The 27,701-nt window shown below is 38.3% G+C and overlaps 1 protein-coding gene across 2 annotated transcripts; it reads left to right on the forward strand.

The window, feature by feature from the left end:
- Positions 1 to 247: 247 nt before the first annotated feature.
- cfap91 (cilia and flagella associated protein 91) lies at positions 248 to 23,085 on the forward strand. 2 transcript variants are annotated; one of them, XM_088606460.1, is made up of 18 exons: positions 248 to 484; positions 1,215 to 1,291; positions 1,478 to 1,635; positions 2,605 to 2,688; positions 4,475 to 4,531; positions 6,816 to 6,997; positions 7,196 to 7,373; positions 9,000 to 9,160; positions 9,351 to 9,533; positions 9,942 to 10,066; positions 10,391 to 10,504; positions 11,041 to 11,112; positions 12,236 to 12,382; positions 13,575 to 13,796; positions 15,517 to 15,665; positions 16,658 to 16,749; positions 19,809 to 19,983; positions 22,809 to 23,085. In XM_088606460.1, coding segments are annotated over exons 1-18 (2,262 nt in total). In that variant the 5' UTR covers positions 248 to 399; the 3' UTR covers positions 22,810 to 23,085. The 2 variants fall into 2 exon arrangements, with proteins under 2 accessions (XP_088462586.1, XP_088462597.1); XM_088606471.1 differs by having other exon boundaries at positions 9,003 to 9,160.
- Positions 23,086 to 27,701: the final 4,616 nt, after the last annotated feature.

Here is a 27,701-nt window from a genome sequence, read left to right on the forward strand (position 1 = left end):
TCGTATCTAGAGTCGAAGTCATATCTCTCCAGTCTTTAGTCTTCGCACTTTTTTAAGTTGATACTAAAATCATTCTGCTTACATTAAATTATCTGTATGGTTCAGCTAAACAGTTACTACACGACACATTTTGTGTTTACCAACTCTCCACCTGCCCAATTTGTCACACCATCGCACTCTACAGTACAATACGGTAAACACGCAATTTCCGTTATTCCCGATGAAAGTGTTGCTATGGTGATCATGCTGTTTACAACCTCTATAGTTACAGCTCTGCCAACAAAGATGGTCACTCATTGAAACTCACCGACTTTATTTTCATTCTTTAATGCTAAGCTGAATATGTTTATTTTTCAGATATTGTCAATTATTCTTAATGAATTTTAAGAAAATACAAGAATGAGCCTATCGGTGACCCAGACGGTTCAGAGGCAAGACGGGTTGAGGGGATACAGACAGCACCGGGTACATGACTATTTGTACGGTGAGTGGTTTTTAATTCGGAAATTGTTGAGAGTTCAGTCCCCGAAGGCAGTGCGGTTACCTTTGTATTTTAATGCTTACATGAAACAACTTCTGTGCAAAATAAAAGTGTCGGCCAAAGTAATTAAAATCAATATGCTTTCCTACAAAAATCAAAGGATTTAAAATCAAGTTAAACAAGGCTTCACTCGAACACCGTTTCAGACTCTTTTCTAAAACGAACAGAAATTAGTGTTACAAGTAGCGTGTGCAATTTATAAGAGCTGCGCATGAACTAGTCGTGTCACGACTGTGGACGTCTGAAGATGAAAAAAAAAACGTTAACCAACTCTGTGGAAGACGCTTTGTAGATTAAAAAAAAACTGTGCCTTTTAGGAAGTGAAAGCAGGTGTAGGAGATAAGAGGAGTATCATTGCTAGATAGAATGATATAAGGTACCAGGAATGAGGCTCTATGTGTGTGATGCAGAATGATGGGAAATTATTAAACTAATTTATTAAGGGCGTACAATTGTTAGAATAAAGAAAATGACATTTTTAATAAACGTCATGTATTCTTTAAGTTAAAAATATTAATATTAAATATTAATATTTAATTAATGTTAAGATTTAATATTTAACTTCAATTTAAAAAAATGTTTTAAAGTGATTGGATAAGTTAATTCATTTGTTCATATCAGTCGTGAAATGTAACATATAGAAACACTTTTTTCCCCTTCGAAAACAAAACAGATCCTGTGTATACTGTTTCAAGTGAGAAAGACCATGCCAAGGCTAACTTCAAGGCACATGCATCCCTCGATCGGGTGGTAAGTATAGTATAAAAGTATTACAAAGCACAGAGCCGGATTTAACTTTCATTTAACCTCAGTGTCTCCTCTAGGAATAAATGTACTGTACACAGCTCCCAAATGAGCCAAGTATTTATCATTGTGTTATGCCTGTCACTTGCCAATGTAACAAGGTGTTTAATATGTGCTTTCTCTGACACACAGAAAAGAGTTCCAGAGTACACGTCAATGTTCAGCAACCTGCCTCATTACCCCCGATACACTTTACATCTGGAGGCTACGGATCCTGTCCCACCTTTTATTGATCGGAGCTGGAGAGGCAGAGCAGAGCAGCGCAGGGAGGTCCTGCAGCAGCTAACAGGGTAAACAGTCACTATATGTTGTTCAAAAGTTTCTAAACCACTGATTATTTAACAAAGAGAGAAAGGATTTTGCTTTGGTTGAATATCAGTATAGTCTTGAGAGAAGTCATCTGTTGGTTTTGCACCACCCTTTGGGATTCTTTGCTCAGAGATCTTCCTTCTTTTTAAAATTACTGCCAACAGATTTTGTATTTGATACTGTACAGTATGTGTGAGGTCCAAGTCATTGTCTTGAAATATTTATTTCTTTACATCGTACAAGATGACACAGAGTAGTTCTTTTTTTTAAAATATTTTTTATTTTTTATGGGGCAGCACAGTGGTAAGCATTGCTGCATTGCAATGCTGGAGTCTTGGGTTCAATTCCTAGTGTGATACAGTATATGTGTAGAATTTGCATATTGTCCCCAGGTGCTCTCCTTGCCTCCCACCGTCCCAAGACATGCTGGTGGGTTAAGATTAATTGGCTTCTGTAAAAATTGGTCCACAGTTATCTCGGGGCAGTAGTTAGGAATATGATGTCAAAAAAAGTCAATTACTGTATTCTGGCAGTGTAACAGCATTTCAAGAAAGTACCTACAACTTTTTTTAGAAGTATTGAATTAAACCATAACCAAGGATACATACCATAGTTCTTTCTTAAATAATAACAGACCTCAGTGTATATCTTCCGAAAATTCAAATAAATAAATAAGAGTTTATGCTACAAAGGTAAATAAAAACTGAATGTTCTCTCACAGATTCCACCTCAAACCAACACAAACAGATCACCATAATCTTATCAAGATTATTTTCTTTCATCTATTTATTGATTGAAAACTTACTAAAGTTTCATATTTGCATAGCATATCCTGTAAGAGCTCAAAATCAGCCCTAGAGCAATAGGACTTAAAAAAAAACACAAAAGGCAATTGTCAGAAATTATTTCCCAGCCTTGTGCATGTCAAGGTCTTTCTGTTTTTCTTTCAGGTATCATACATCTGTTAAAATCCAAGATAATAGACAGGATAATTGTGATGTTTCAGGAGTAAATCGCTGGAAGTATTTTAAGCGGTAAGCTTTCAAAATAGCATTAAACTGTGCTGTGCAGTTTTCTTATCTTCTCTTCTTATGTCTTGTCCTCTTTCTATGTTAGAAAGTGCTGGGGGTATTTCCCCCTCTCCAGGTTCTAAAAGCTAAAAGCATTTGTACAAATGTATGTGTCAAAAACATGTTATAATTACTGTGTAACGATTATATAGTAACGTGAATATTAAATATTTCATGTGAAAACAACTGAACGGAACTGAACAACCGACAATCACATTAAGTCCCACATTATCTAACCTGCCAGGTATAAAGTCTTTACAATGAATGTGATAAACATGTAGCATAGGTGGCACTACTTTATCTAAAGGGTTGTGGGAGTATGGAACAAGCTATCCAGCCATGTTGAAGACAACATCCCAGATTCTTTCAAAACACTGCTGGATGAGATCCTTGGACCAATTAACTACCAAAGGGGCTAGATGGGCAGAATGGCCTTATCTCATTTATAACCTTTCTGATATGTAACATATTTGTATTCTTATTTGTTTTAACGTGCCTGATTGACTGGATAGAACACAAGCGCAAGGGTCCAGAGAGTGGCAGAGACTCCTGGCTTCATGGATTGGAGGCAGGCTGGGCAGGAACTGCAGCATAGTGGTCCAGTTGGAGAGCCCAGGATCTGACCCCTAAATGGGGCCTCAAGAGCAGACCAGTGAACTCAGTCTCCCAGGAAACATTTCCCTGAATGAAGCCCTTGGGTGCGGTTGGCACTGGTTACCCAGGCGCCCTTTGGACCAAACCAGGGGAGCCATCTGTAAGAGAGCGGTCCTGGACAGCGCATGCTGCCCCAGAGTGAAATCAGCAATCAATGAATAGAGAGAACAAGTGGAGAAGGGTCCAGAATCTCAGGGCAAAGGTTTCCGTGCACGGTGAAGACTGAAAAGGATGAGCTGGGACGAAGATGAAAGGAGCACCATTGCAGGGTGAAGACTTGACCTGAAATTAATGGTGAGGACTGGAACGGAAGTGCAGTGCGGGGTGAAGACTGAAGGAGCAGCGCTGGGACGAAGACCAAAGGAGAAGCATTGCAGAGTGAAGACTTGATCTGGAGTTAATCGTGAGGACTGGAACTGAAGTGCAGTGCAAGTGAAGACTTGACCTGGAGTTAATGGTGAGGACTGGAACTGAAGTGTGTTGCAGCTGAAGACTGGTGAGTACTGCAGTCTGCTTCAGCAGCCAGGGTTGAGGGCAGTCGACAAGAAGCCATCAAGGAAGGTGAGGGCCAGCAGAGAAAGGTCCAGGATTCCAAGACAGATGCCTGGAACCAGCCTCTGAAGATTCATACCACAAAACCAGTGAAATTGGTGCGGGAGGGCAGTACTGCCATGGAGAGAGTGGGGGAAGAATAATAGCAACAGTGGTGCCTTGGCATTATATAGAAAAGAGAGAAATTGAATAATTAAATTCCCAATTGATAACTGGAAACCGGAAAAAGGGCATCAGAAATGAGCAGCAAGCCCTGGAAAGCCTGGAAAACCGTCAGCCTTCATGAGAATTCATCAGTTTCCAAGGGCAAATGCCAGTCGAGTGACACCGCAGTACAGTGGTGATAACATTAATATGATCAAATGTTTTTTATTACTTTATGTTTTTTTAATTAATCTTTATTATATCAGATCTAACCATTAAGTTCCTGATTTTTTTTAGGATAATACTTTTCATTGCCTTGGTGATTATGTAGGGTTGTTTACTTTCTAAGTATCATGCAATAAAAAATAATACTTTTTCTTGCATCTTTTCTACCTTGCAGTCCACTGATTCCTTTTTCCCAGCACTTGCCACCAGATGTTGTTTTTGCAGTACCGAAGTAAGTCACGTCACAGATTTCTGCTTCTTTCTGCTTTGGTCCTTGAAACATAAAAATGTAATGCCTTGAAACTCCATATTTGTCCCTCAGAGAATATGACACAATGGCTTTGCAGTCAGAGCTGATCACATCTTAGATCCTAGGTTACACTCTGGTCTGGAGTTTGCATGCTCTCCCTTGGTCTGTGTGAGCTTTTTCTACCAGTCCAAAAGCATGATATCTGAAGATAACTTGGCATCTCTAAGTTGTCCCCCAATTTTTTATGCACCTGGCAATTGGACTGGCATCATCATGTTGGTCCAGAGTCCAGAGTACCAGGTGGGTAAGGCTGCAGCACAGCATCAGCTTGGCCATTTAAAGAAAAAACAGCTACTGAAAACTGATGGATGAATTGAAGGAGGGGTGGTTGGGTGGGTGGATGGTTGTTGGATAGATGGGTAGTTGGGTGGATGCACGAGTGGGTTGGTGGTGGATAGGGAGATGGATAACATAAGACTTCCAGAAGATTTTGTTTCACTCAGCAGAACTCAGTGGACAGTGAACATAACCTTTCACTTCTTAAACAGTTAAACTGCTGTTTCATAAACCTAAATACAAATGGGGTAAAAGGAACTTCAGCACTATTGACAAATCTGTTTAAATCTTTTTTGTGAAACATTGCAATTTTCTAAGTGCACTATCCTAGATGGCTGTAATTAAAAAACTAAAGAGTTAAATAGTAGGCTATTCATAGCAGGAGTGTGTAATAATACACATTGTTATGATGCTGTAGCCACAGTAAATGTAGGACCTTATGCAGAACCTGGTCAAAAGCCAAACACTGTGGTTTAGCAAAAGCCAGTTGTACTTAGCCAAATCTTGTATCCTTAGTCGAAGTTGTGGCAGATCGAGAAGCCAAAGGACCAGGAAATCAATACTAAGATAGCGTATTATAGCAAGGGAAAAAGAGCTCCACTGGTAAACCAATACTGAGCACCATGATGATAGGAATGAAGCCTTAAATAGTCTGGTGCCAAGGTGACCAATTGGATAATTAACTAATACGTCTGCATTTATAAGAATTGGCGGAGGCTTGTGTCTGTTTATGTGTTACCAAGGTACTGTACTAATGAGTCAGCGTTTACAACAGGCTTATGTTGGATTATGTGTGGCCATGACACACATTCTGCTTTATTTAAACAAGCATTTATTTTAATTCAATTTCTTTACATGTAGTGTTGTGAATATTGTTGTGATATGTAGATAAAGCAAAGGCTAAAATATTTAAATGAATGTATAGTCAAGTGCTGCAAGATGCATAACCTTATTCTTTTTTTCCCATAATTATTAAAAGGCTATTTAAATATCCATCAAAGCACTTTATTTCAAATTGTATTTCAATGGATAATATGCTTCACATTTTCATTTGATTTAGTGGCACTTATACATTTCTTATTGGTGCTGGTAATGAATAAAAGACTTCACTCAGTATCATAAACAATACTTTGATATGTGCAGCCCTTCTTTGATTCAAGTCCAATGTAGAAAAGCTAATGCCTACTTTTCCAGAAGTGGTTATTCCAGTGCAGTGCTTGCTGGTGTAAACAACAAAAAACAAACGTATTCTTAATTTGCAGCATATTCAAAACCCAGCTTCCTTGATTTTAACCAAAATCAAAATGCATGAGTAATATTACCAGTTTTAACTTCCTTGGAATGGCTTCCCATGTATTTCAGAATAAATTTAATCAATTAAAGTTTATTTATCAAATGCACAAAATAAACTTTGATTGGTCAATTGAATTTATTCTGAAATACGTGGGAAGCCATTCCAAGGAAGTTAAAACTGGTAATAAATTCAGGGTACTACTGTTCACCCTTCAAAGGCTGGAACAGTTAGGTTAATGACAACATCAGTGATCTTTTAACCCCATACATATTAAAGCAGCCTATGAAATTCTACATATTCTAACCTTCTGTCACTTCCCAAAATGTGGCTCCGAACACTGGCAACACTGTGCTTTCTACACTGTTTACCCAGGACAGTGTAATAATACATATTAAATCTGACAAGTCAGTCAGCACTTTCAAATCCTATCTTGAAATTCACTTTAATGCTCTGTCTTTTACTTCTGTTATATTATGATATAATATATTTGATAATCATATTGTATAGAACCTTGAGATGGGCACCATGAAAGCAGCTATACTGTATAAAATAAGGGTTATTATTGATTCTTCCTGTACACATATGGTTTATGCATAGGTTTCACTGTATGACATGAACTGCCTTCTTCTTCTGTAGAGCAGATCCATATGCAACATCTGACAGTGCACCAGGCAGACCTTCCACCCCTTTTGCACGTACAGTAGCTGTCCAAACAGACTACAGGGACAGTGAGGCCCAGACTGACCCCTACTCCCCTGAATATGTAATACGTCCAGGATCTGCTCCAAGACTTCTGACACTTGCCACGCTAACATGGGGTAAGAATGAACGAGACTGAATGAAGACAGGTTTGAAACAGAAGTAGGAGGACATTCAGCCCATCTAACCCTTTTGGTTGCTAGTATTTAATTGATCTGTGGCTTCTGTTTATTGAAGAATGTTCTGTTCTGTGGGCGTCTGAAGAAACAGTGGAACTTGTGAAAAACTGTGTTGGTGTTGGCATTCTCTCTCCACAGGCCGGGGCCTTCCCGCTGGCTTGGCGGAGGTGGAGATGATAGAACGGGCTCAAGCAAAGCGAGCCTGGGAAGCCACTCTGCCCCCATTAAATGATCTTTCCCAGCTGGACAAAAGAAGGAAGATGATGGACGAAAGGGAAAGAAAAGAGTGGGCATTCCGAGAAGAAGAAATAGAAAAGTAAGAATAAAAAAACAGTCTGAATATTACACTTTATATTGCCGAATACCAATTTTATAAGCAAACTTGATTTGTATAAAATTTTTAAAAAATTAAAAGTTTTGTATGAATTCCATTAATACTTTCAGCTGGTATCATTATCTTCAATTCTTTACATTTAAAGCTATTAGAAAAATTACTTAGAGTAATATACAGTGGCTGTTCATGAGGTGAGGAAGCATCTGCCAGGAGTAATTTGTAGAGATATTCTTTACCCTAAGGGCTGTGAGAGTATGGAACAAGATACTCACCTTTGGCTTTCTTCAAGAAATAGCTGAATGAGATCCTCGGATCAATTATCTACAGTACTAACTACTGAATGGACTAGATGGGTCAAATGGCCTTCTCTCTGGCTTCTGTCTGTAGTCTTTCTGATGTTCTTATGTATCAGATCTCTAAATATCCTTTTAAATTGTTTTAAATGTTTAAATATTGCTTTCCAGGACTCCTGAGTGGCACATCCAATGGAGTGTAGGTTGAGATTTATGTTTCAAAAGTTAGAGCCTAGATTAAGTCACCACTAGCCATCTGCCTCCTTGATTTTCTAAGCGTCAGAGCACAATTTGCTCAGTGCTGCTGAAAGTTGGGGTGTGATTAGTTGGCAGTGCAATGACTCCCAGCAAAACAGCACACAGCTAGATATCTACTATCCCTGAGTCCTCATAGTTTTGTAATTAGTATTCCAAATCTCCATTATTGTGAATGAAGCCATTTCTCCATTTCATGCTACTGTATGCTGCAAATAAACCCCTGTCCACATTACTATTTAACTATGTAAAATGGGGGGAAAAAGTCCAGTTGCCCACACCAATTGCTAAAAGTTCTTTGTCATTATTTGGTTCTGGCAGTTGAAACTTGTTGTAATTTCCTGTAAAGCAAGTTCCACTCTTTCTGACAAGTTGCTAATGGTGGTATAACAAGTACATAATTAAATATCTTAAATTACACAGCAAACACAGTAATGCAGGAAGCCAACTTTACCACAGTCCCGGGGCTGGACCATAGGTTCACAGGTGCAGTCTGATCTGCACCTGATCTGCACAGGATCACCAGATTCAGAGATATGTTGCCTGATGTGTTTACATATGTGGTCTTATCTCTGGGGTGCAAAAATGGAGAATGAACCGCTATAGTACATATGTACAACATGCTGTATATGGTATTTGTTGATTTAACAACACTTTATGAAACAGTTCATTGCTGATAATATGTGAAAGTTGCAGATATTTCTAACTTATTTCAGTCTACTTTTTCCACTGAAAGAAATCTAACTCTACACAAATACACTTTTTGTCTCAGTGGTATCAACATTAGGAAAAGTAGCTAGCATTTCCAGTCTAAACAATCCTAGGTCTAAAAAGCAAGTATGTGCCCCTTATCACCTTGAAAAACATCACATTAAATTATGCAACCGAACGTATATATAATTACAGTCAGTGTTCTTAAAAACACTGTCTGGAATGGCACGTCTCAGAGTGCCATTGACAGTGACAAGTGTAGCTCTCACTTCCTAAACCTCCCTGCCATCATAAAGTTAAAGCTGTAAATGTTGTTTTTTGAGGGGTGTGTGCTTGTATGTGTCCTGAGCAGGCTGCAGGAGGCCCGACTGGGGGTCCTGATGAAGCTCCTCAAGCAGCGAGAAGAGGTGCAACAGGAGGCAGATGTCAAGCGCCTTGATGACCGCTTTGCACAGCACCAGCACAAGAAGGAAGCAAAACTGAAGAAGATACGCAACAATTACATCCAAGGTAAGCAGCAGGGCAAGCTGGCGAAATGATTTTGCAGGAAGCTTTGTTTTAATTGTGACTTTTAAACTATTTCAAAGTGAGGTCACAGTTTTAAACTGAGAAAATGTCTTTTCCTATTTATATTCATTAGAATGGAAGTTTATCCCTAGTGGAAAATTATACCTTTACAGTTTAAATTTCCCGCTCCTAGCCATCAGAAAAATCACTGGGCAAAGGAAGAATGTTGAAGGAAAGCTACAAGGGAGAAACATCATTCAGGAGTTTGCTGACTATGGGTCACAAACCTACGCTCCTCTTTCTCGGATGGGCCTGTTTCCTGATCGAAATTCGGAACGATATGTAGTGAAAAACCAATTCCTCAATACTTATGAAGGTACATTTAAATTTCGATTGTATCTGTCTGACGATGAGCCTCATGGATATATCATTGTGGGCAAATTTTTCATATGGAAAAAGAATGAGATTATATGCTTTTAGCTTTTCTTTTATTCTTGCGCTCTGTTGCCAATTTGTGGTCAAATTGCTTCCCTTTCTTTGGGTTTGGAATGCATATTCAAGAGAAATACCAGAATTACTAATGTGGCTGTCCTATCATATGTACTAATTTACAAATTCAAAAAAGTCTGTTTCAGTTTATATTAATTTTAATCAGAAACTCACATCTTCAAGACATTCATTTTTACTACTTGTGTAGACTTGTTCCTTAACAGGCTCATCAGCAGGCTTGATTCTTTAGCATAGTGTTACTTTCTTTCAAGCCCTGTCTCATTTGATCTCAAAGGCTTGCTGGAGCTGGAGGCATCACTACCAGATTATGTCACACAACCACGCTTGAAGGCTCCAAAACCCAAAAGCAGAAAAGGCCGCACTGCTCACCAGGAGAAAGAGTTGACAGAAATACACAAGGTAAGCTACAGAGGAATTAGTGTCTCCTCTCTTAAAACAACAAATAACAAAACACACCACAGATACCACCCCATTACTTGGTATTAATATTTACCACATTATATCTAATTATGAATAAATAATAGGTTATGTGCATGTAACAAAATGTTAATGTTATTAAAGGAGGCATATTAACTTTTACAAGCTTGAAACCTCAACAATATGTGGTTATGAGTCCATCTGGGTATCTGCTGTGCCACTCATTTAGCACTGAGATAGCAAGATCATGAGCTTTACATTTTTTTCCTAAGCTCATGTCTGTGCTTCTTGTACCTCTTCATTTAGACACTGATAGAGGAAAAGTCCAAAAGTAAGGAGAAGAAACCCTTGCGATTCCTCTATAAAATAGAGAAGCCAGCCCCTCGACCTCCAACTCCAGTTGTTGAAAGCCCGCCTGAGGTACAGTACAGTACTTTTCAATCCTCTGACAGAGAGCAGAGAGTTAGTGCACCGAAGAGCTTATGATGTCTTCTAGATGGTTGGATGGTTCTACTGTATATGAAAACATAAATAGGGTTACAAAAGAGCGAAGGCCTTTTGTCTGATCTAACTCCTTTGGTTGCTCGCACCTACATGTACAGTATATTAACTGAGAATTTCATCCTTCTTGAAAGAAGCCAGGGTATCAACTACAACAACATTGTTGGTTAGCTTTTTCCAGAATTCAAGAAACCTTTGTATAAAAAAAACTTTTTATTTTTTTAATGTGCTTCCATATAGTTTCCACTTATGTCCTCTGGGTTGACTCTGGCTGTTTATTCTGAGGATTAAGGACAGGGTTGGCTTGATCAACCTTAGATACTAACTACAAAATCAGCTAGGTGGGACAAATGGCCTGCACTTGTTTGTTACCTGAAAATTGAAGGCCTGTGGACCAGTTCTGAAGTGGCAGTAAAGATATGATGTCATTGTTTCATCTTTTATAATTTCATTAGGGTGAGGAGGAGAAAGAATTGGCCATAATTTTCCTTCAGAAGCTTTTACGAGGAAGAGCTATTCAAAATATGGTGAGTGACTTTTGAACAGTTTTCATTCCACACAGAGATTTTAATGTTTCCCATAAATGTTTTGCTTCATTGTTGTTTTTATATAACTGCATTTATTTTAGCAATTTGCTAATTTCATCTGCAAATATTGTCAACATGATGTCTACATTTCTAAAATTCTTATGTACTTTTACAGGTTATTCATGAACCATCTTGTTTTGACTAGAAAAAGTGCCTGTTTAAAAGTCTGATGATAGTAAATGGCTTTGTAAATTGTAGCTTGAGAATATCACCTTTGACTATAGTGTCCTTAATTAATTTCAAGGATAAACATTTTTCAAAAGCATGTTACTTTCATAACCTATTACCCATTTTGTTGCCTAGTGTATCTTTTAAGTGCAGGTATGACTATGACCTCTATATCCTGGTGGTGTTCTTAAAAGACATCTTACCTAGTGAGGTAAAAAAGACATCTATTTTAATGGGAAAAAATAGACATACTGTACTATCTATTTTTATTAATAACACCCATAGTATTTGTAGTTATTTTTACTACTTTTTTACAAATTCTTAGCACAATTTATTGTTTTATCATGTAAAGGTGAAGTACAAATGTTTATTTCTTGTTTGTTTCATAGACTTTATTGTGCTGGTGTCATTTTCTGCAGATTTGACCTTAGTAATCCTTATGAAAACAAAAACACAAGTAAAAATGCACAACACTCTACCTAATTTAGAAGAATTGGATGATTAGGAATGTTTCTGATTGCCTTGTAATTTAATCCCCAACAAATCATGCTTTTACCATGAGGATTTCAGTATACCTTTTGTAATGCTGAGCTTTACTGAAATACAACAGTTAGGGCCGGAGAATACTGACAGTGACTTACTTACTGTACGTAAGCAACTTAAGATTCTGAACCCAAAAGCCAAAGCTAAACCTTATCTAAGCAATATAAATACGTAAAAGGACTTCATACTAAGGTCCAGTTTGGGTCCCAAATTCAACAGAGTGATTACTTCTAAATCATCTAAAATGTTTTATTAAAAATGGTGGGTGTAACTTTAAACTCATACATAGATTCAAAAGTGAGACTGAACATCTTCAGTAATATTTTCTGCTGTTGTGTTGTTACTTGTTTAGATGTATGAGGGCAAAGAGAATCGCCTGGACCTTATTCGGGAGCTCCGTACAACACACGCACTGCAGAAAGAAGAACAGCTTCTAAAGAAAGCAGATAAACAGGTCACACTGGCTTTGCAGCGTCAAAGAGAATTGCACAATCATAAGGTAAGAGATCACAAAAAGATTGCTACTTATATCAAGATGTCAAAGGTACAAAGGCGTGGTTCAGGATTTTGTCTTTAACTCTTCATTTACTGATGCTTTAAAATTAAAACTTGGAGAAAATTTGGAGAATAATGAAGTCACACCATAAAAATGACCCAATGTTTGATAAAGAGGTTCTGCCATGATCCTTGCTGGTTTGAGTCTTGGTCACAGTCTAGCCAGCAGCCATGTCACCCTGCAACTTATAATTGGCAGCCCACTGAAGCAAAGCAGGTGTGAGCCTGGTCAGTACCTGGATGGGAGACCTCCTGGGAAAAACTAAGGTTGCTGCTGGAAGAGGTGTTAGTGAGGCCAGCAGGATGTGCTCACCCTGTGGTCCATGTGGGTCCTAATGCCCCAGTATAGTGACAGGGACACTATACTGTAAACAAGCGGCGTCTTTCGGATGAGACGTAAAACCGAGGTCCTGACTCTCTGTGGTCATTAAAAATCCCAGGGTGTTTCTCGAAAAGAGTAGGGGTGTAACCCCGGCATCCTCGGCAAATTTCTGATGCCTCCTGCCTCCTAATAATCCCCCTCTATGAATTGGCTACATTACTTTGTTCTCCCCCCCCCATTCCGATGGCAGACGGAGCGATGCGCCGGCTGGTGTATTCTCGACAAGCGGACCCTGCTGATGCGGAATTAATGCTAGGATGAGAGAGAGTCTTGGTCACAGTCTAATCTAGAGCTTGCTATCAGCAGGCAGAGAAGAGAAAATCAGCCTGTGCTGGGCAGAAATGAGATGAGATTAGGCCATGAGATGGGGCCATAAAATTACTTTTCCTCTGGCAAGATACAAGTCTAGCCAAAAGCCAATCATGCCTAGCCAGCAGGTCGTTGGGAGGTGGGAAGAATCCAGATTACCCCCCCAAACCAATCCAAACACTATGCAAATATGCAAACTCCACAAAGATGGACTCATAACGTCAGAAACCTGCTCAGGACCCTGAAGCTTTGAGTCAGCAGTGCTAACCACCATGCCACTGTGCTACCCACAGATTTGTATAAAAATATGTATTGCACATTTCAGCACTACATTATTATTTATTGTTTTGTATTCTTTGTAGGAAAAAAAGGCATGTCATCTTTGCACAGTATTAAAATTTTCATGAATATGTTACTATCTTCTCTTAATTTATTCTTGTACTAGATTTTAACAATGGAAAGCTACAAATCAGGTGTTGCAGGTGGCATCCTGGCAGATATGTTCAACTACTTGTCCAAGGAGTTGGTTCGTCTCCAGGAGGAAAGACGCATTCATGCCTTCACCATCCTGGCAGAGAGAGATAGGAGAATCCGAGAAGCAGAGGAGAGCGGTCGGCGTCAGGTGGAGGAGAGAAGGCGGCGGGAAGAAGATGAAATGTTCAAACAGGTCTCTTGGGGGCCCTTTCTCTTGAAGGGTATTACATACCAGCAAAAGCACCAGGGAACACAACATTCAATCAGTGTATAATGTCTTCTACGCTGAAGTAATATTATTGTAACTAATTTTTTTTTTAGAAAAGTCTTGAGGTGCCAGTAGAATCTGGTTTCCGGTAAGGTGTTTCTTAGGAAACACGAAAACAAAATGCTTCCGTATCGGACAACAACATTTATATTATCACAACACACCGTCACACTTAACAACATAAAAAAGCATGTGATCTAGTTCTTCTGCCATAAGCACTATGAACCAATTAAAATGATTTAGGCACAGTGTTAAAATGTTTTTAATTTTCTCAGTTTCAGAAGTGCTGCCTTTAGGGCGGTCACATTTGTTTTAGATATTGTTATGTGATTCAACCAAGCATGGACTCTATAGCATTCATGCCCAAGTTCTCAGATTGCAGAGGAAGACAAAGCCACTAATTTCTGCTTTAAGGCAGTTTTCTTTATGGTCCACTGCTAAAACCCATGCTATGTGTTACTCATGAAGGACGCCTTAAATCAAACACACTCTTTATTTTTGTGAACTTTATTATTTTGTATTGTTAGTTGTCATCTTCAGCATGTGAGTATGTCTATTCATTATTTTCAGTGACTGTGGCTTTGAATTCTGCATGTCACATTATTTATTGCCTGTCATGATAATTTGCAGAACTTATGTTCTGCATCTACATACTGTAACATATGTTTCTGCATAAGCTACCAGAAAGGAAAGCCATAAATATGGTACACCAAAAATTGTGATGTGTCATTGTGCAGAAAATTAAGATAATGTGACTAACAAAATACAGTTTTTAAAGAAAATATTTAGTACAAAATTTCACTTATAAAGGGTCCAAATACTTTCATTGTCATTGTTTTGGGTTTTTTTACTTGCATGTAAGGTGTAAAGGCCAGATGTACCATCACTACTCTTGTTTTCTTCCAGAACATAATGAGTGGTAGTTTTAAAATGTGTGATTAAAAATCTTTCAGATGCCTTATTTATTTGATGACTGATGAACTAGTCCTTTTTACCCCTGCACTTAATATAACATTTTTTATGAATCAAGTTAAGGTTGGACAATAGCTGGTCAATTTAAGAATAGGACTGATGTTCAGTACAATTTAGTCGACAAGTCCTTTCTCCCTGCCAATAGATAGGGATATTTCAGAAGAATTCAGCTTTTGAAGGTATTTGTTTATTAATGTAAATCTAGCAAGGCAAAATTCTAGTATTAGAAAAAAGATTCAAATGAATATTTGTTTTTCGTTTCATTTTCTTGGGTCAAATGAATATCACCAAGATAATGCTTGAGGGTTTCTATTTTCCAGTGTCTTTAAAGTTGAATAAAGTGATGTACAGTATAAGGAATTTCTGGTACTGATTAGCTGAAGTTTTAATGACCTTAGTTTTTTAATTTTCACTGACAAAGTGAAGCACTGGAACACAAATCTAGAATTGACCCAGTACCTTCCCTTCCCTACCTTACTTTCCCTATTTAATAATACAGAAGGTTTAGCACTTACCACTCTTTTTATAATGATTTGAGAAACCAGATGCAATACTGAATAGTCCTAACTATATTATGTAAAAGGTTGTTATAATTTAACAATTAGGTGTTAAATTAGGTGGAGATGATGTTGGTATAGTTTTCGTGAATGGTCTGTTTTTTATTTTATCCAAGGTTGTCCAAGTACACCAGGAAACTGTAGATTCATACCTTGAAGATATTATTTTGGACACATTTGAAAAAACAGCAGATGAGCAGGCTAGAGAAGAGATCCATAAGCTGGCTGAAGAGGTGAACAACATTGCTTATGCAATGGAGGAAACGTAGGTATTCTGTGATAACTTGATTCTTCTGGAATGTGCAGAGATGTTGATAATTTGATTGAAGGTCCAGGTCAGAGCACATTTAAACAGGAACCCCTGGAATGCTAAGAGATGTAGTGCTTATACAGTATATATGTATTTTTTTGCTGTTTGTATAGTTTTCTAGGTGCAGTTTTGAATTTTAAGCCTATTAAACATTAGGCAGACAAGCCTGTTCCATTTTCCAACCATGCTTTTTGGCTACACTAAAAATTTTTTTTGTTATCCTATGATGTTTGCCCTCTTAAGATAAAATCTACAAAAACAGGACTCTAGAAACCAGGAAACAGGAAGTTGGAAGACAAAAGGCCTTTTCAAAACTTGTTCTAATAAATGAAACTGCATTGAAATATTTTGTACATTTTTTAAAAATCCAGTATAACTGAGTTTCATCTTTGGTTTAATTTATTTTCTTTGAGTACATCTTATTTCTTAAGTAAGGAACCTCCTTTTCTCTAAAAGTATATTTTTTTCTACATTCCATCCATTCCTAAACAAAAATGTTGCACCTTATGCAACAGTAGGCATAGTCAACACAGGGGAACAAAGTACTTGTGCATAGATTAATATTCTGCTGACATAAAAATATCAAAAGAGAGAAAGCATACTAAAAGAGCTAAACCCATGCTGACAAACAAAGTAATCGAAACATCATGTGGATATAATCCCACATCTTGCATAATGCTTAGGATGGACTTTCAATAACATCTTCTCATAATGCTTAGGATGAACTTTCAATAACATCTTCTGTCAGCCAAAAAAGTAAATCATTAAATTAATGTTGCTTTCGAAGCTGTTGGTGCAAGATAAATTTAAAGGCCAATTCTATTTATATACAAAATGACGGACCTACAGTATGTTTCTATATATATATAGAAATCCATGTAATCATTTGTATTTTTTTAAGATGTTCCCATAGTGAAAGAAGTAAAGTGGTTTTATTCTGTCTACAGTCGGACTCACCTACAGTCTGAAGAAATAGTGGCAGAACTGGTGTACAGCTTCCTCATTCCTGAGGTTCACAAAACCATTGTAAAAGAAAATGGTGAGTATTGCAGATTATAAAAATACATTTTAATATTCAAAAATAACAAATAGGCCCTTACAGAAAATTACAGTTTTGTAAATTATTAAAGTAATGGGGAAAAAATGGATGTATAGTGAAGAATAGAATCATATAGAAATTAAGTATCCCTGGCTGAGATCTAAACAATCAGAATGTGTCACAACTATAAGATCAAACACTTCAGTAGTGATATTAAGTATTTCAGTGTTTGTTCTCTGCGCAATGGATGGTGATCCAGTAGAGGTCTTGTTGGTAATCTAGCTGCAAGTACAGGTGTGTTAACATTGGTTTTAACATCCACTAATGCCACAAACAGGGATTACAAAAATGGAGAATATCAGAAAAAGACTGAGTGGATTAATCAATAGTAAATTAAATATTCATCACCGCAAAATTATCAGGATTTTGCCAAGAATACACCCGAGTGCTTGGTTATGCTAATTACAAACAAGACATCCCAGAAACCTACGTCCTGACCAACCAGAAAAAAAACGTACTGCTATCCTGTATTACAACTACACAGGCTAACAAGATAAAATCTCCCTTCTAAATCAAACAGAATATGAGCTAGAATTAAAACCTCTCGCTCTATAGAGAGGCAAGGCAGAGGGGGTGGAGCAGTGGCTCTGTGGCTAAGGCTCTGCACCTGTGGCTGGAAGGTTGCTGGCTCAAATCCCACAGCTGGAAGAGGAATCCTACTCTGTTGGGCTCCTGAGCAAGGCCCTTAACCCCAACTGCTCCAGGGGTGCTGTACATTGGCAGACCCTGCGCTCTGACCCCAAGCTCTCTCCCTGTCTATGTGTCTAATGGAGAGTAAGCTGGGATATGTGAAAAGATAATTCCTAATGCAAGAAATTGTAAAGGGTTAATAAAGTGATCTTCTTCTTATTATTATTATAGATCAGCATGCTAAGAAGTAAATATGAAACCTGTCTCCATATTCCATAAATACATTCACTAACCAGGGGAAGCTATATTAAACCTAGAAATTCTTTATACAGGAAATCAGTGTTTTCTAAAAACAACAGAATGGCAAGCTTTCTTAACAAGGTTAAAAAACTTAAAACAAATCTGGTCTTTATGGATGAACTGGACAAGGAGCTCCCTTCACTTTCTTTTCTGTACTGTAATTTTTGTGTCTTTTTTTTATGCTGTGTTCCTGGACCGAAAATACAAGATTGTTAGAAAATAAAGCAGACACCGACACCAGTTAAATAAAACCCTTTTTGTAATGAAAGGTTTTGAGTTAGGATTTGAATACACTCAGGATAGGTGACTCTCTGATATTCTTGGAAATAGAATTCCTGAGCTTTGGGGAATAGCAAAAGAAGATTCTCTCACCAATAGTATATAAATGAGCTTGGGGGACATATACAGTAGAACACCAGAGTCAGATGAACAAAGGTTGCAAGGTGAGAAATAGGTTGATAAAAAATACAGAGAAATACCGAGGTGCCAAGCCATGTAGAGCCCTGTGAGTGAGCATGAGGATTTTGAAGTTGACTCGAACCTGATAGGAAGCCAGTGTAAAGGACTCCTAGACAGGTGTAATGTGATCGCTTGAATGGAATCTGATCGATATTCTGGCTGTCAAATTCTGAACATATTCTAGTTTGTTCAATGTGAATTTAAATTTACCAGAGAGAAGGGTGTTGCAGTAATCAATTCTGGAAAAAACAAATATATTGATCAGCTTTTCTGAGACAGTTAAAAACAACAAGGAATGTAGTTTGGTGATATCTCTGAGATGCAACAATGCTGTTTTTCCCATATTTTCCACATAATGTGCAAAAGTCCAGCCACAATCAAGTATCACAACGAAGTACTTCAGTTTTGATTGATATTAAAACATAGTGTCATCCACAAATGAACTTACTGCGTTCGTTTTACGTAACCGACGGGAAGTGCCACATGGAATAACTTGTCGCAATTGAAATGAAGGACATTATGAGTCATCTGGGTTTCTATATAAGAGATGTAATTTCAGAGTGCAGAAACAGCTGCTTCAATGTCAGGTTTAATATGGATGTAAATTTGAGTATCATCAGCATAAAAATGATAATTCAGACCAACAATTCAAATATCATCAGTATAACTTGTATACCCAGTACAACCTGATTTATTTTTGTCATAATTATAATTATTGAGTTAAATATAAGATATTTTGTTACTCAATAAATAAGAGACTTTAATTGTTTTGAAACATTATACCTGCCGTGAAACTGAATAATTTTCTATGGGAAAGAAAAGATGAGGAAGAAAATCAGTCAGTCTTTTTCTGTCAGTTGATTTCTGTGATTGTATCAATCATTTTTAAACATAATCTGTAGTGTGATCCATTTGGTCATGACAGAATGTTTTCCTGATTCACATGACCCACACAGACAACAGGGTGAGTGCTCCATACTGACCCCTCTAATACCTGTTCTAGCAGAAAACGTAGTTTTTCCAGGTCTCCCATCAAGGTACTGACCAGGCTCACACCTGCTTAGCTTCAGTGGCCTGTTAGTGGTGAGTTACAGGGTGATTTGGCTGCTGATTATTATCACCTCGGGATCGTTTCTTCAGTTCCATAACCACAGTGTGGCTGCCTGCATTTCCCCTGGGTTTCATCCACCTCCAAAAATGGGTTATGCCATACAGCTCCTGGTCTGTGGGATTAGAAGAAGGATCATTACACAGATTAAATAATAAGCAGTGACAATCCTGACAGGAAAAATATCCCTTTTGACTAAAACCTCTTTTTTGTTCTTTCTTAGTGCTTTAAAAGGATAAAATTAATTCCCATAACAATTCCCTTTGTATTGCCAGTAGCAATGTTACGACTTTCAAGTCAAGACACACAGACAGGGACTGCAGGCATAAATAGGACCTAAGGCATGAAATGTAGAAACCTAGTATAGTGTGCTGTTTTTTTAAAGGCTTCTGGGATTTGTAACCATGAAAACCTTGCCCAAAGTACAAATCTCACTCTAACCAGTTCAATCAGAAGCTCTCTCAGCTGCTCCCAAACCCCTGTTTGTTGCCTCTTCACACAGTAAAGCAGAGTCAGCATAAACACCTCCTTGCTGCCCACCATGTGATCCACTCCAATACTGAGAGCAGTCTGAGGAGCGCGTGCAGACCAGAGTCACCCTCCACCAGGGCAGCTGTTGGAGTTCTGGAAGAGATGATCACGCAGGCAGAAAGAAAGGCTGACAATGAAGTTTCATGGTGAGGTTTTTTTTCAGTGTGGAAAATTTGTCAGCATCACCTGGTTAGAAGACATCATTTTCAGTATTGGGTATAAACCAGTATAATACAAAAAAGTAGACTGCAAAGGAAAAGTAAAGGTTTATTCCAAGCTGAAAAGAGTAGAAAAGAAACACAATGTTTTGGCTGTGGAGCCTTCTTTGGGTGTTTCTTTTCTTCTCTTTTCAGCATGGAATAAACCTTTACTTGTTCCTAATACAAAAGGGGAAGAGAGTAAATGACTGGGTGCATCTTAGAAGTGGTAAGAATTACTTTTTATTATGTTTTATGTTCAAGCTTAATAAAATTGTATTTTTAACTTATTTTTTAATTTTGCAACAACAGATCTAATTTAATATACTGTAGTTAATGAAAACACTGTTATAGATGTTGGTGGCCCACTCCAAACCAACCATTTCCTCAATATAGTGACTGGAAACAGATGCCATCCTTCAGATAAGACCCTAAACCAGGATCCTGAACATTTGGTGATTAAGGATCCTTGACATTATTTGTAAGACGAGAGGTGTTAGCCCTGGAGACATAGCTAAATGCGACTCAGTCTCACTTCTCCTCTTGTTGTGCTGGGAGCTGCATATCAGAGTAACTGGTGGATGAAGAGTGACCTCTCCTATATGTAGAGCACGTGTTATGTAAATGTAAGGAATTATATAATTATTAACAACACCTTAGCTAAGTTTTAAAGGGTGTACTGCCATCTTTGCATCAATGTTGAGGGGGTGGTGTGGTGGCTCTGTGGCTAGGGATCTGCGCCTGTGGCTGGAAGGTTTGCTGCAGCCAGCAGAGGAATCCTACTCTTTGGTCCCTGTACAAGGCCCTTAACCCCAGCTGCTCCAGGGGTGCCGTATAAATGCCTGACCCTCCGCTCTGACCCCCAAGCTATAAAAAGAGAAATAATACTGTATATAACCAATAAAGTGATTTCATCTAAAATCCACATTGTTCTTTATTTCCAATGTATATTAACAGTAAGTTGTGCTAAATGGGTGGCATGGTGGCTAGCACTAGTGCCTCACAGCCTCAGGTTCCCTGTCTATCTGATGTTTGCATATCACACTGGATGGCTTTCTCCTGGCTATGGACTGCAGAGAAGTAATAATGGGCCGAATGACCTTCTGATGTTCTGATGAAATGCAAAATATTGGTTATTGTTTTCTTAGAAAAAATTAAAAGGATTATTTTACATAGGAATATAAAACAACAGTCCTGTTGTTTTTTTTAGTATATAGTATTGAGAATAAATGCAGGTTCATTTTAGATAAATAATTCCTATTAGACAAGGGTGTTTCAAATTAAACCTAGAAAAAATGTATTTGTGTCCCTGCATTTTTTAAACACATTTGCAATTGAGAACCTTTTTAAATTACATAAAAGATTGCCCTTTGGGCTGGTTGGGGTAAATATATTTTAAGTTCTGAAATTAGCATTTATTAAATATTGATTTAATAGAAATCCTGTAGTTTAAATGTCAATTTCCATTAATATATTTAATTTAGTCTCAGAAACCCCAGATGGTGTGCTACATTTTTAATTAGTTCTGTTTGGCAGAACAAAATAATAATTCATTTTAATTTAATTGGTTCTGCCCTTTTGAAATGCCCACAAAGCCTCAGGGACAATTTAGTTTTTCTTGAATTATTTGATGAGCAGAACACTTCGGTAACATAAGCTTAATAACATAAGCTGTAGGTATAAAACTGATACCTCAATGCCAAAAAATGAGCAAATAACCATAGACCAGTTACATTTGTAAAAATGCTCACAAAAAGTTGATATTACCCTTTTGATTGAGGGATCAAAACATTGCTCAAGTGTTTGATTAAGTTTTACTGAATATGTACAGTTATTCATGTCTATACAGATCTCCGTTAGAGAGAGAGAAAAATGACATGCTTGTGCTGTCACGCACCGGCTGGGATGGACTCACGTCCTGCCGTTACGGGGTGTAACATGAACATTGGCACAAGTTTACAGCCTTCCTTGGACCCCGTACACACGAGACTGGGGTGCCTCTCAATTTGTCTAACAATCTTTTGATCAGGCAATCAATGTAGTTCTCATTCATTCTGCTCATTGAGCAGGCTATTTTATACAGCTTTCTCCGATGATCAGTGTTCCGACATTTAGTGAAAATAGAGGAGAAAAGTTCTCTATTCTGATGCTTTTTTCTGCAGAGAGGGTAATATGCTGTGAACCCTCAGTGTGTAGGATAGTAAGGACATTTTCTCCTATTCCTTGATTTTAATAATGCAGTAATATCCTTCTGCTGGATCGCTAATGTCTCACAGCATTACATGGACATGTTTGCATTGGCTTTACAGCAGATTGTTCCTGACTATTGATATTTCAGAATGGTCAAAATATGATAATAATAACAGCAGTTTCTGAAGTGATATGCTGCCACCACAGTTTGTTTACTAAAGATGTGTTTCATTATTTGGACTGGGTCACAGGTTCAGTACAATACTAGGAAATGCAGGAAAGCTCTGATATCTCTGAAATAATTCATTCTATATACCATATCCCACTGTTCTTTTTAAATAATGAAGGCTTCCAAAGTAGCCGTCTGGGTTTAATGGATTAGTAACATGCATTTGTGTTGTTGTAATGGTGATCTTGTTTTGGGGGGTGGATTCTGGAATCTGTACTTAACGTGGCAGTAACTTTATTTTGGTGATTGTTTTACTGAAATAATTTAACTGTCAGCAGAAGCCACGGCTGCTACAGTCATAGTGTCAAACAAGTGTTCTATAATGATTAAACTAATGTTTGTCTTTCTTTTTCAGATTATCCCCATCGTAATGTAAAGGAAGACCACGTTTAGATGTTTCTTTTTGCAGCAAAGACAGTATTTCTGTAACAGTCTAGAAAATTTTAAAGACCATAAACATTAAATATACATTTATGAAGATGATGTTTATCAGGAAACAACAAATCTTTAATTTACATTTAATAAAATTGTAGTTGGTCTTAAAATACAATAACAAACAGTATAAGCAAAAAATTATATTTCTTGTGGAAACTCTTAACTTGCTGAATAAAGTCAAATCATATTCGCAAGAACCTTGAAGTGCATGTATGAATTTTGAATGCCAGGCTATTTACAGGAACTATAATTTTTTTAATTGTTGGGTATAACAAAAAATGCACTTAAGTATTGGGAGAATACACTTCCTACTATCTTATTTCTTTGGTCCAAAGCTCCCCATCTGAAGTTTTAAGGGCCCTAATCTATACAGGAGTGGACCGCTGAAGCAAGTGGCTGTATGTGGAGAGCTTGGGATCGGGTGTTAATGAGAGCCTGATCCAGAAATCCCCTACATGCTAGAGATTAGGGGTCTGAGCACAGTCTGTTCTACTCGACACCCAAGAGAAGCTTAAGAAAAGGGGAGATACCAGAGGGATTCTGTGGGAATGGATCTAAGTGGTAATCCTTGAATCAGCAGTAGGTGCTTTTAGGCCAGATGCTTTTAGGACACTACAGCCTTATATGGATGATATCTTTATTCCAGTGTAAACCCCAGGTCTATTTGTTTTCATAATATTGTGAGACAGCAAATGACCAGATGTTACTAAAAAAAGATATCTTTCATGAACTTAGAACTCAGTATATATTAACCAGACCACCAACAATTTATTTTTATGTTGAAATAATGATGACTTTATAGTCTATTTGGAGTACATATAGTTTTGTTATTTGTTTGGGTATGATTCAATAAAAATGAAATGTTACTTTGATGGTTTTAAAATTTCCATTTGCAGGATAGAAATTTAGCATTTAGCAATTTGTTAATGAAGTATTACATTACCGGTAAATTTGAAGATGGAATCCTTTCTAAAGATATAGAAACAAAAGCAATTTCATTAATCGTTTTTAGGCGTAAAGTACAGTAAACAATTGACCTTGTATCTGTCAGGAACAGTCCTTTCCGGGCCCTATGCGGGCGACACGATCCAAAAGGTGAAGAAACAATAGGGAAAAATATCATGCAGGAGTCGGTCAGGAGACAGGGGGGCGTGTCCATGCAGTGCTAGTGTCCGGGGGGGAGTGAATCCAGGGCGAACAATCCAAGGGTAAATCCAGAGGGGGAATCCAAGACGGGAGGTTTAGTCCAAGACCAGGGGATCCATCCGTAGTTAAAACCAGAACCGGGTCGGGACCGGCGGGGCAGGGAATCAGGACCAGGAAACTAAAACCATAACGGAGCCAGACGCGGCAGGACCCCGGGCTCTCACGACACGGAAATCAATGAGAAGCCCCGAGCAATCGCCTGCGTCTGGCTTTAAAGGTGGAACTAAAGAGGGGCTGGAATAAGGAACTGGTGTGGGGAATGGGACGGAACGAGGAAGGGCTGGAGCGCCCTTAAGAGGAGGAGTAACGATCGTGACAGTATCACAAAATTGATAACTTGCAGTAATTTATTGTTTGGAGAAGAAATGTACATAAATGCATTTCTGCTCAGCAATTTTCAGCAATTAAAAAAAAGTAATGTGCATGTGGGTGTTTGGTCAATATAACTGCATTTTTAAAATCCTCTGGCTTTGTTAAATAAAAGCTATGGTGACAGACAAGAGAAAGCATGAAAAACATTACCGGTGGAGTTTTTAAAAGACCAAAAGTGCTTTTATTCTAAAATGGTACAAGATTTAAGCGGCACAACATGAAAAGGAAGGAATAACATTAGATGTAAAAAAAGGTCACGTGTCACTAAGCTAATTGTCTTACTATTGTTATCTCATAAAGCACTACAAAATTGTCTAAACTTTTTATTGCTATGTGAAAGTTGAAAAGCAGATGTATAGTGAGCAATAAAATAATCTTATAATTGCTAGAAATTCACAAGGTTGATCAATCCCAAAAATCGCAAGCTAGGTGCGTGTGTGGCCACTGTTGGAAGTAATACAGGCTGTATCTATATGAAATGTACAGAACACCAAGTTGCAGATGCTGTCTTCTGGGATTTTGGCTCATTCCTCTTATAGAGCCTGGACAACAAACATATGCCTGTTCACTGGTCTCTGAGCCCTAAATGCCACATGCTATCCCAAGTCATCCCACAAATGTTCAATGGGGTTTTTACACAAGAAGCATTAGAATATGTATTGTTCTGCTAGAATGCTGTGAACTTCTGATTGTCCAGTAAGGAACAACAAATTAGGTCTCAGGACTTTATCAATGCAGCACCCTGCAGTTTCCAACAAACTAGACACTTCTTCAAAAGACCATCATACCTGGACTACCACAGGTGTTTCCTGTAAACCACAATTAGCAAATCATTGTGCACGTCTCTCCGATCATTTAGGGTTGTCTATACAAAGCATTATTAGCCAGCAGCCATGTCACTCTGCAACTCACAACTGGCCACCCACTGAAGCTACACAGGTGTGAGCCTGGTCAGTACCTGGATGGGAGACCTCCTGGGAAAAACTAAGGTTGCTGCTGGAAGAGGTGTTAGTGGGGCCAGCAGGGGGCACTCACCCTGTGGTCTGTGTGGGTCCTAATGCCCCAGTATAGTGACGGGGACACTATACTGTAAACAGGCGCCATCCTGAGACATAAAACCAAGGTCCTGACTTTCTGTGGTCATTAAAAATTCCGGGGCATTTCTTGAAAAGAGTAGGGGTGTAACCCTGGCGTCCTGGCCAAAATTCTCATTGGCCTTTACCAATCAGGGCCTCCTAATAATCCCCATATATGGGGATTCATTGTATGTTGTCTTCATCACTCTGTCCTCATCCCCAGTGATAGCTGATGTGTGGTGAGCATTCTGCCGCACTATGGCAGCCGTCACATCATCCAGGTGGATGCTGCACATTGGTGGTGGTGGAGGAGTGTCCCCATTACCTGTAAAGTGCTTATAGTGGAGTTTCCAGAAAAGCGCTATATAAGTGTGAGGAACGTGAAGTGTTGCTCATAGTGATGGCATGTGGTCGTTCTTGTGATAAACGGGACTGACATATTGGTTCCTTTCTGTTCCATTCTTTCTTGAATTTCCTGAGGCTTGACATTCAACAAGACGTTATTTAGTTTTTAGGTAACTTAAGTGCTGTCATGAGACTGATCAGTTTAATCAGTTTAATTGATGACAAAAACCTTTAATATGTATCCAGAATTGCATACTGTATTTTTCTTAAAACATTAATGCATGAAGTAATGGGTTTTCTTCGATGCTCACTGTACAGTATCTAACTTTATTTTCTTGTCATCAGTTGCCATAAAACTCCATGCTTGGTGAGAATACACACAATTAATTTTTTTGCTCTCAGTGCTGTCAACACTGTCTCAGAATGAACTTCTGTACACTTTTTCTCAGGTTCCTAGATCTTGACTTAAATTTGTATCTTGTGTTTTATTTAATTTTGCATATTTGAAGCACTATACTATGCTATCTGTCAAAAACAACAACTGTGAATAGATAGATAATACTTTATTAATCCCATAGGGAAATTGATGTGTTACAGCAGTCCAGCCCAAGACAAGCATCTGAATAGTTATAAAACAAAAGACAACAAAATAAATAAAAAATAATAAATACATAGGTGTGTGCAAAATGTGATGATCATAGTCACTGTAAAAACAATAAAATATGTGCAAAATGTGCATAGGTTTATAAGACTGATTGTCCAAAAAGTACAATGGAGCAAACATGCTGTCCATAGACGAGCAAATGAAGGGCTAACAGTCCTAGCCTAGGGCAGTGTTATACACCCTGACAGCCGCCGGGAGGAAAGACCTGTGGAAACGGTCCCTTGAACACCGTAGCTGGAGCAGTCTGTTGCTAAAAGTGCTCCGCTGCCCAGTAACAGTCCCATGAAGCAGATGAGAGGTGTTGTTCATGATGCCTGTGAGCTTGGTCAGCATTCTCCTCTCAGTCACCACCTCCATGGGGTCAAGGCTCATCCCCAACACAGTGCCAGCCTTCTTGATAAGTTTATTGAGCCTATTTGCATCTTTTGTCATGATGCTGCTGCCCCAGCACACAACAGCGTAGAAGATGGCCGCCGCCACCACTGATTCATAAAATATGTGTAGCAGTGTTCCACACACACCAAAGGACCTGAGTCTCCTAAGAAAATAGAGTTGGCTCTGACCTTTCTTGTACAGGGCTTCAGTGTTACCAGACCACTCCAGCTTATCATCCAGGTGTACCCCAGAGTACTTGTCCTCACCCTGGATGGAAACAGGGTTCAGCGGAGACTTATTCCTTTGAAAGTCGAAGATCATTTCTTTGGTCTTGCTGGAGATGGCTAAGATGACACCACTCCACAAAGTTGGTAATCAAGCTCCTATATTCCTCCTCCCTCCCCTCTCTAATATGTAAAATTACAATTTTTCCTTATTTAGGGCTCCAGCAGATTACTAATTTTAATTTGGTTTTAATGCTTTGCTTGTTTGATTAATTCCCTAACAAAGTCAATAGAAAGTGATTGACCAGAAATCAGTTCTTTACCACAGAAAGTCAGGACCTTGGTTTTATGTCTCATCCAATGGATGGCGCCTGTTTACAGTTAAGTGTAAAGACAGTTTAAATTCTTCATTTTCATCTAAAAAAAGGTGGTTATGTGGAAGTAAATAGGAGGAAGCTCAGATTTTATGATTCCTCATCCTGCAGTGTCTTCCTAATGTTCAACAAATGAGGACAATGCTACACCGGCTCTTGAACCAGCTTTAATCAAAT

The sequence above is a fragment of the Lepisosteus platostomus genome, chromosome 2 (assembly GCF_059453375.1).
Source record: "Lepisosteus platostomus isolate fLepPlt1 chromosome 2, fLepPlt1.hap1, whole genome shotgun sequence".
Lineage (NCBI taxonomy): Eukaryota > Metazoa > Chordata > Actinopteri > Semionotiformes > Lepisosteidae > Lepisosteus > Lepisosteus platostomus.

Bases quoted from the DNA above. Each gene is read 5' to 3' on its own strand.
- cfap91 (XM_088606460.1), top strand. From the start codon at position 400: ATGAGCCTATCGGTGACCCAGACGGTTCAGAGGCAAGACGGGTTGAGG. The intron at 7,374-8,999 runs GTAAGAATAAAA...ATGTGTCCTGAG, and splicing joins CGAGAAGAAGAAATAGAAAA to CAGGCTGCAGGAGGCCCGAC. The intron at 9,161-9,350 runs GTAAGCAGCAGG...TCCCGCTCCTAG, and splicing joins ACGCAACAATTACATCCAAG to CCATCAGAAAAATCACTGGG.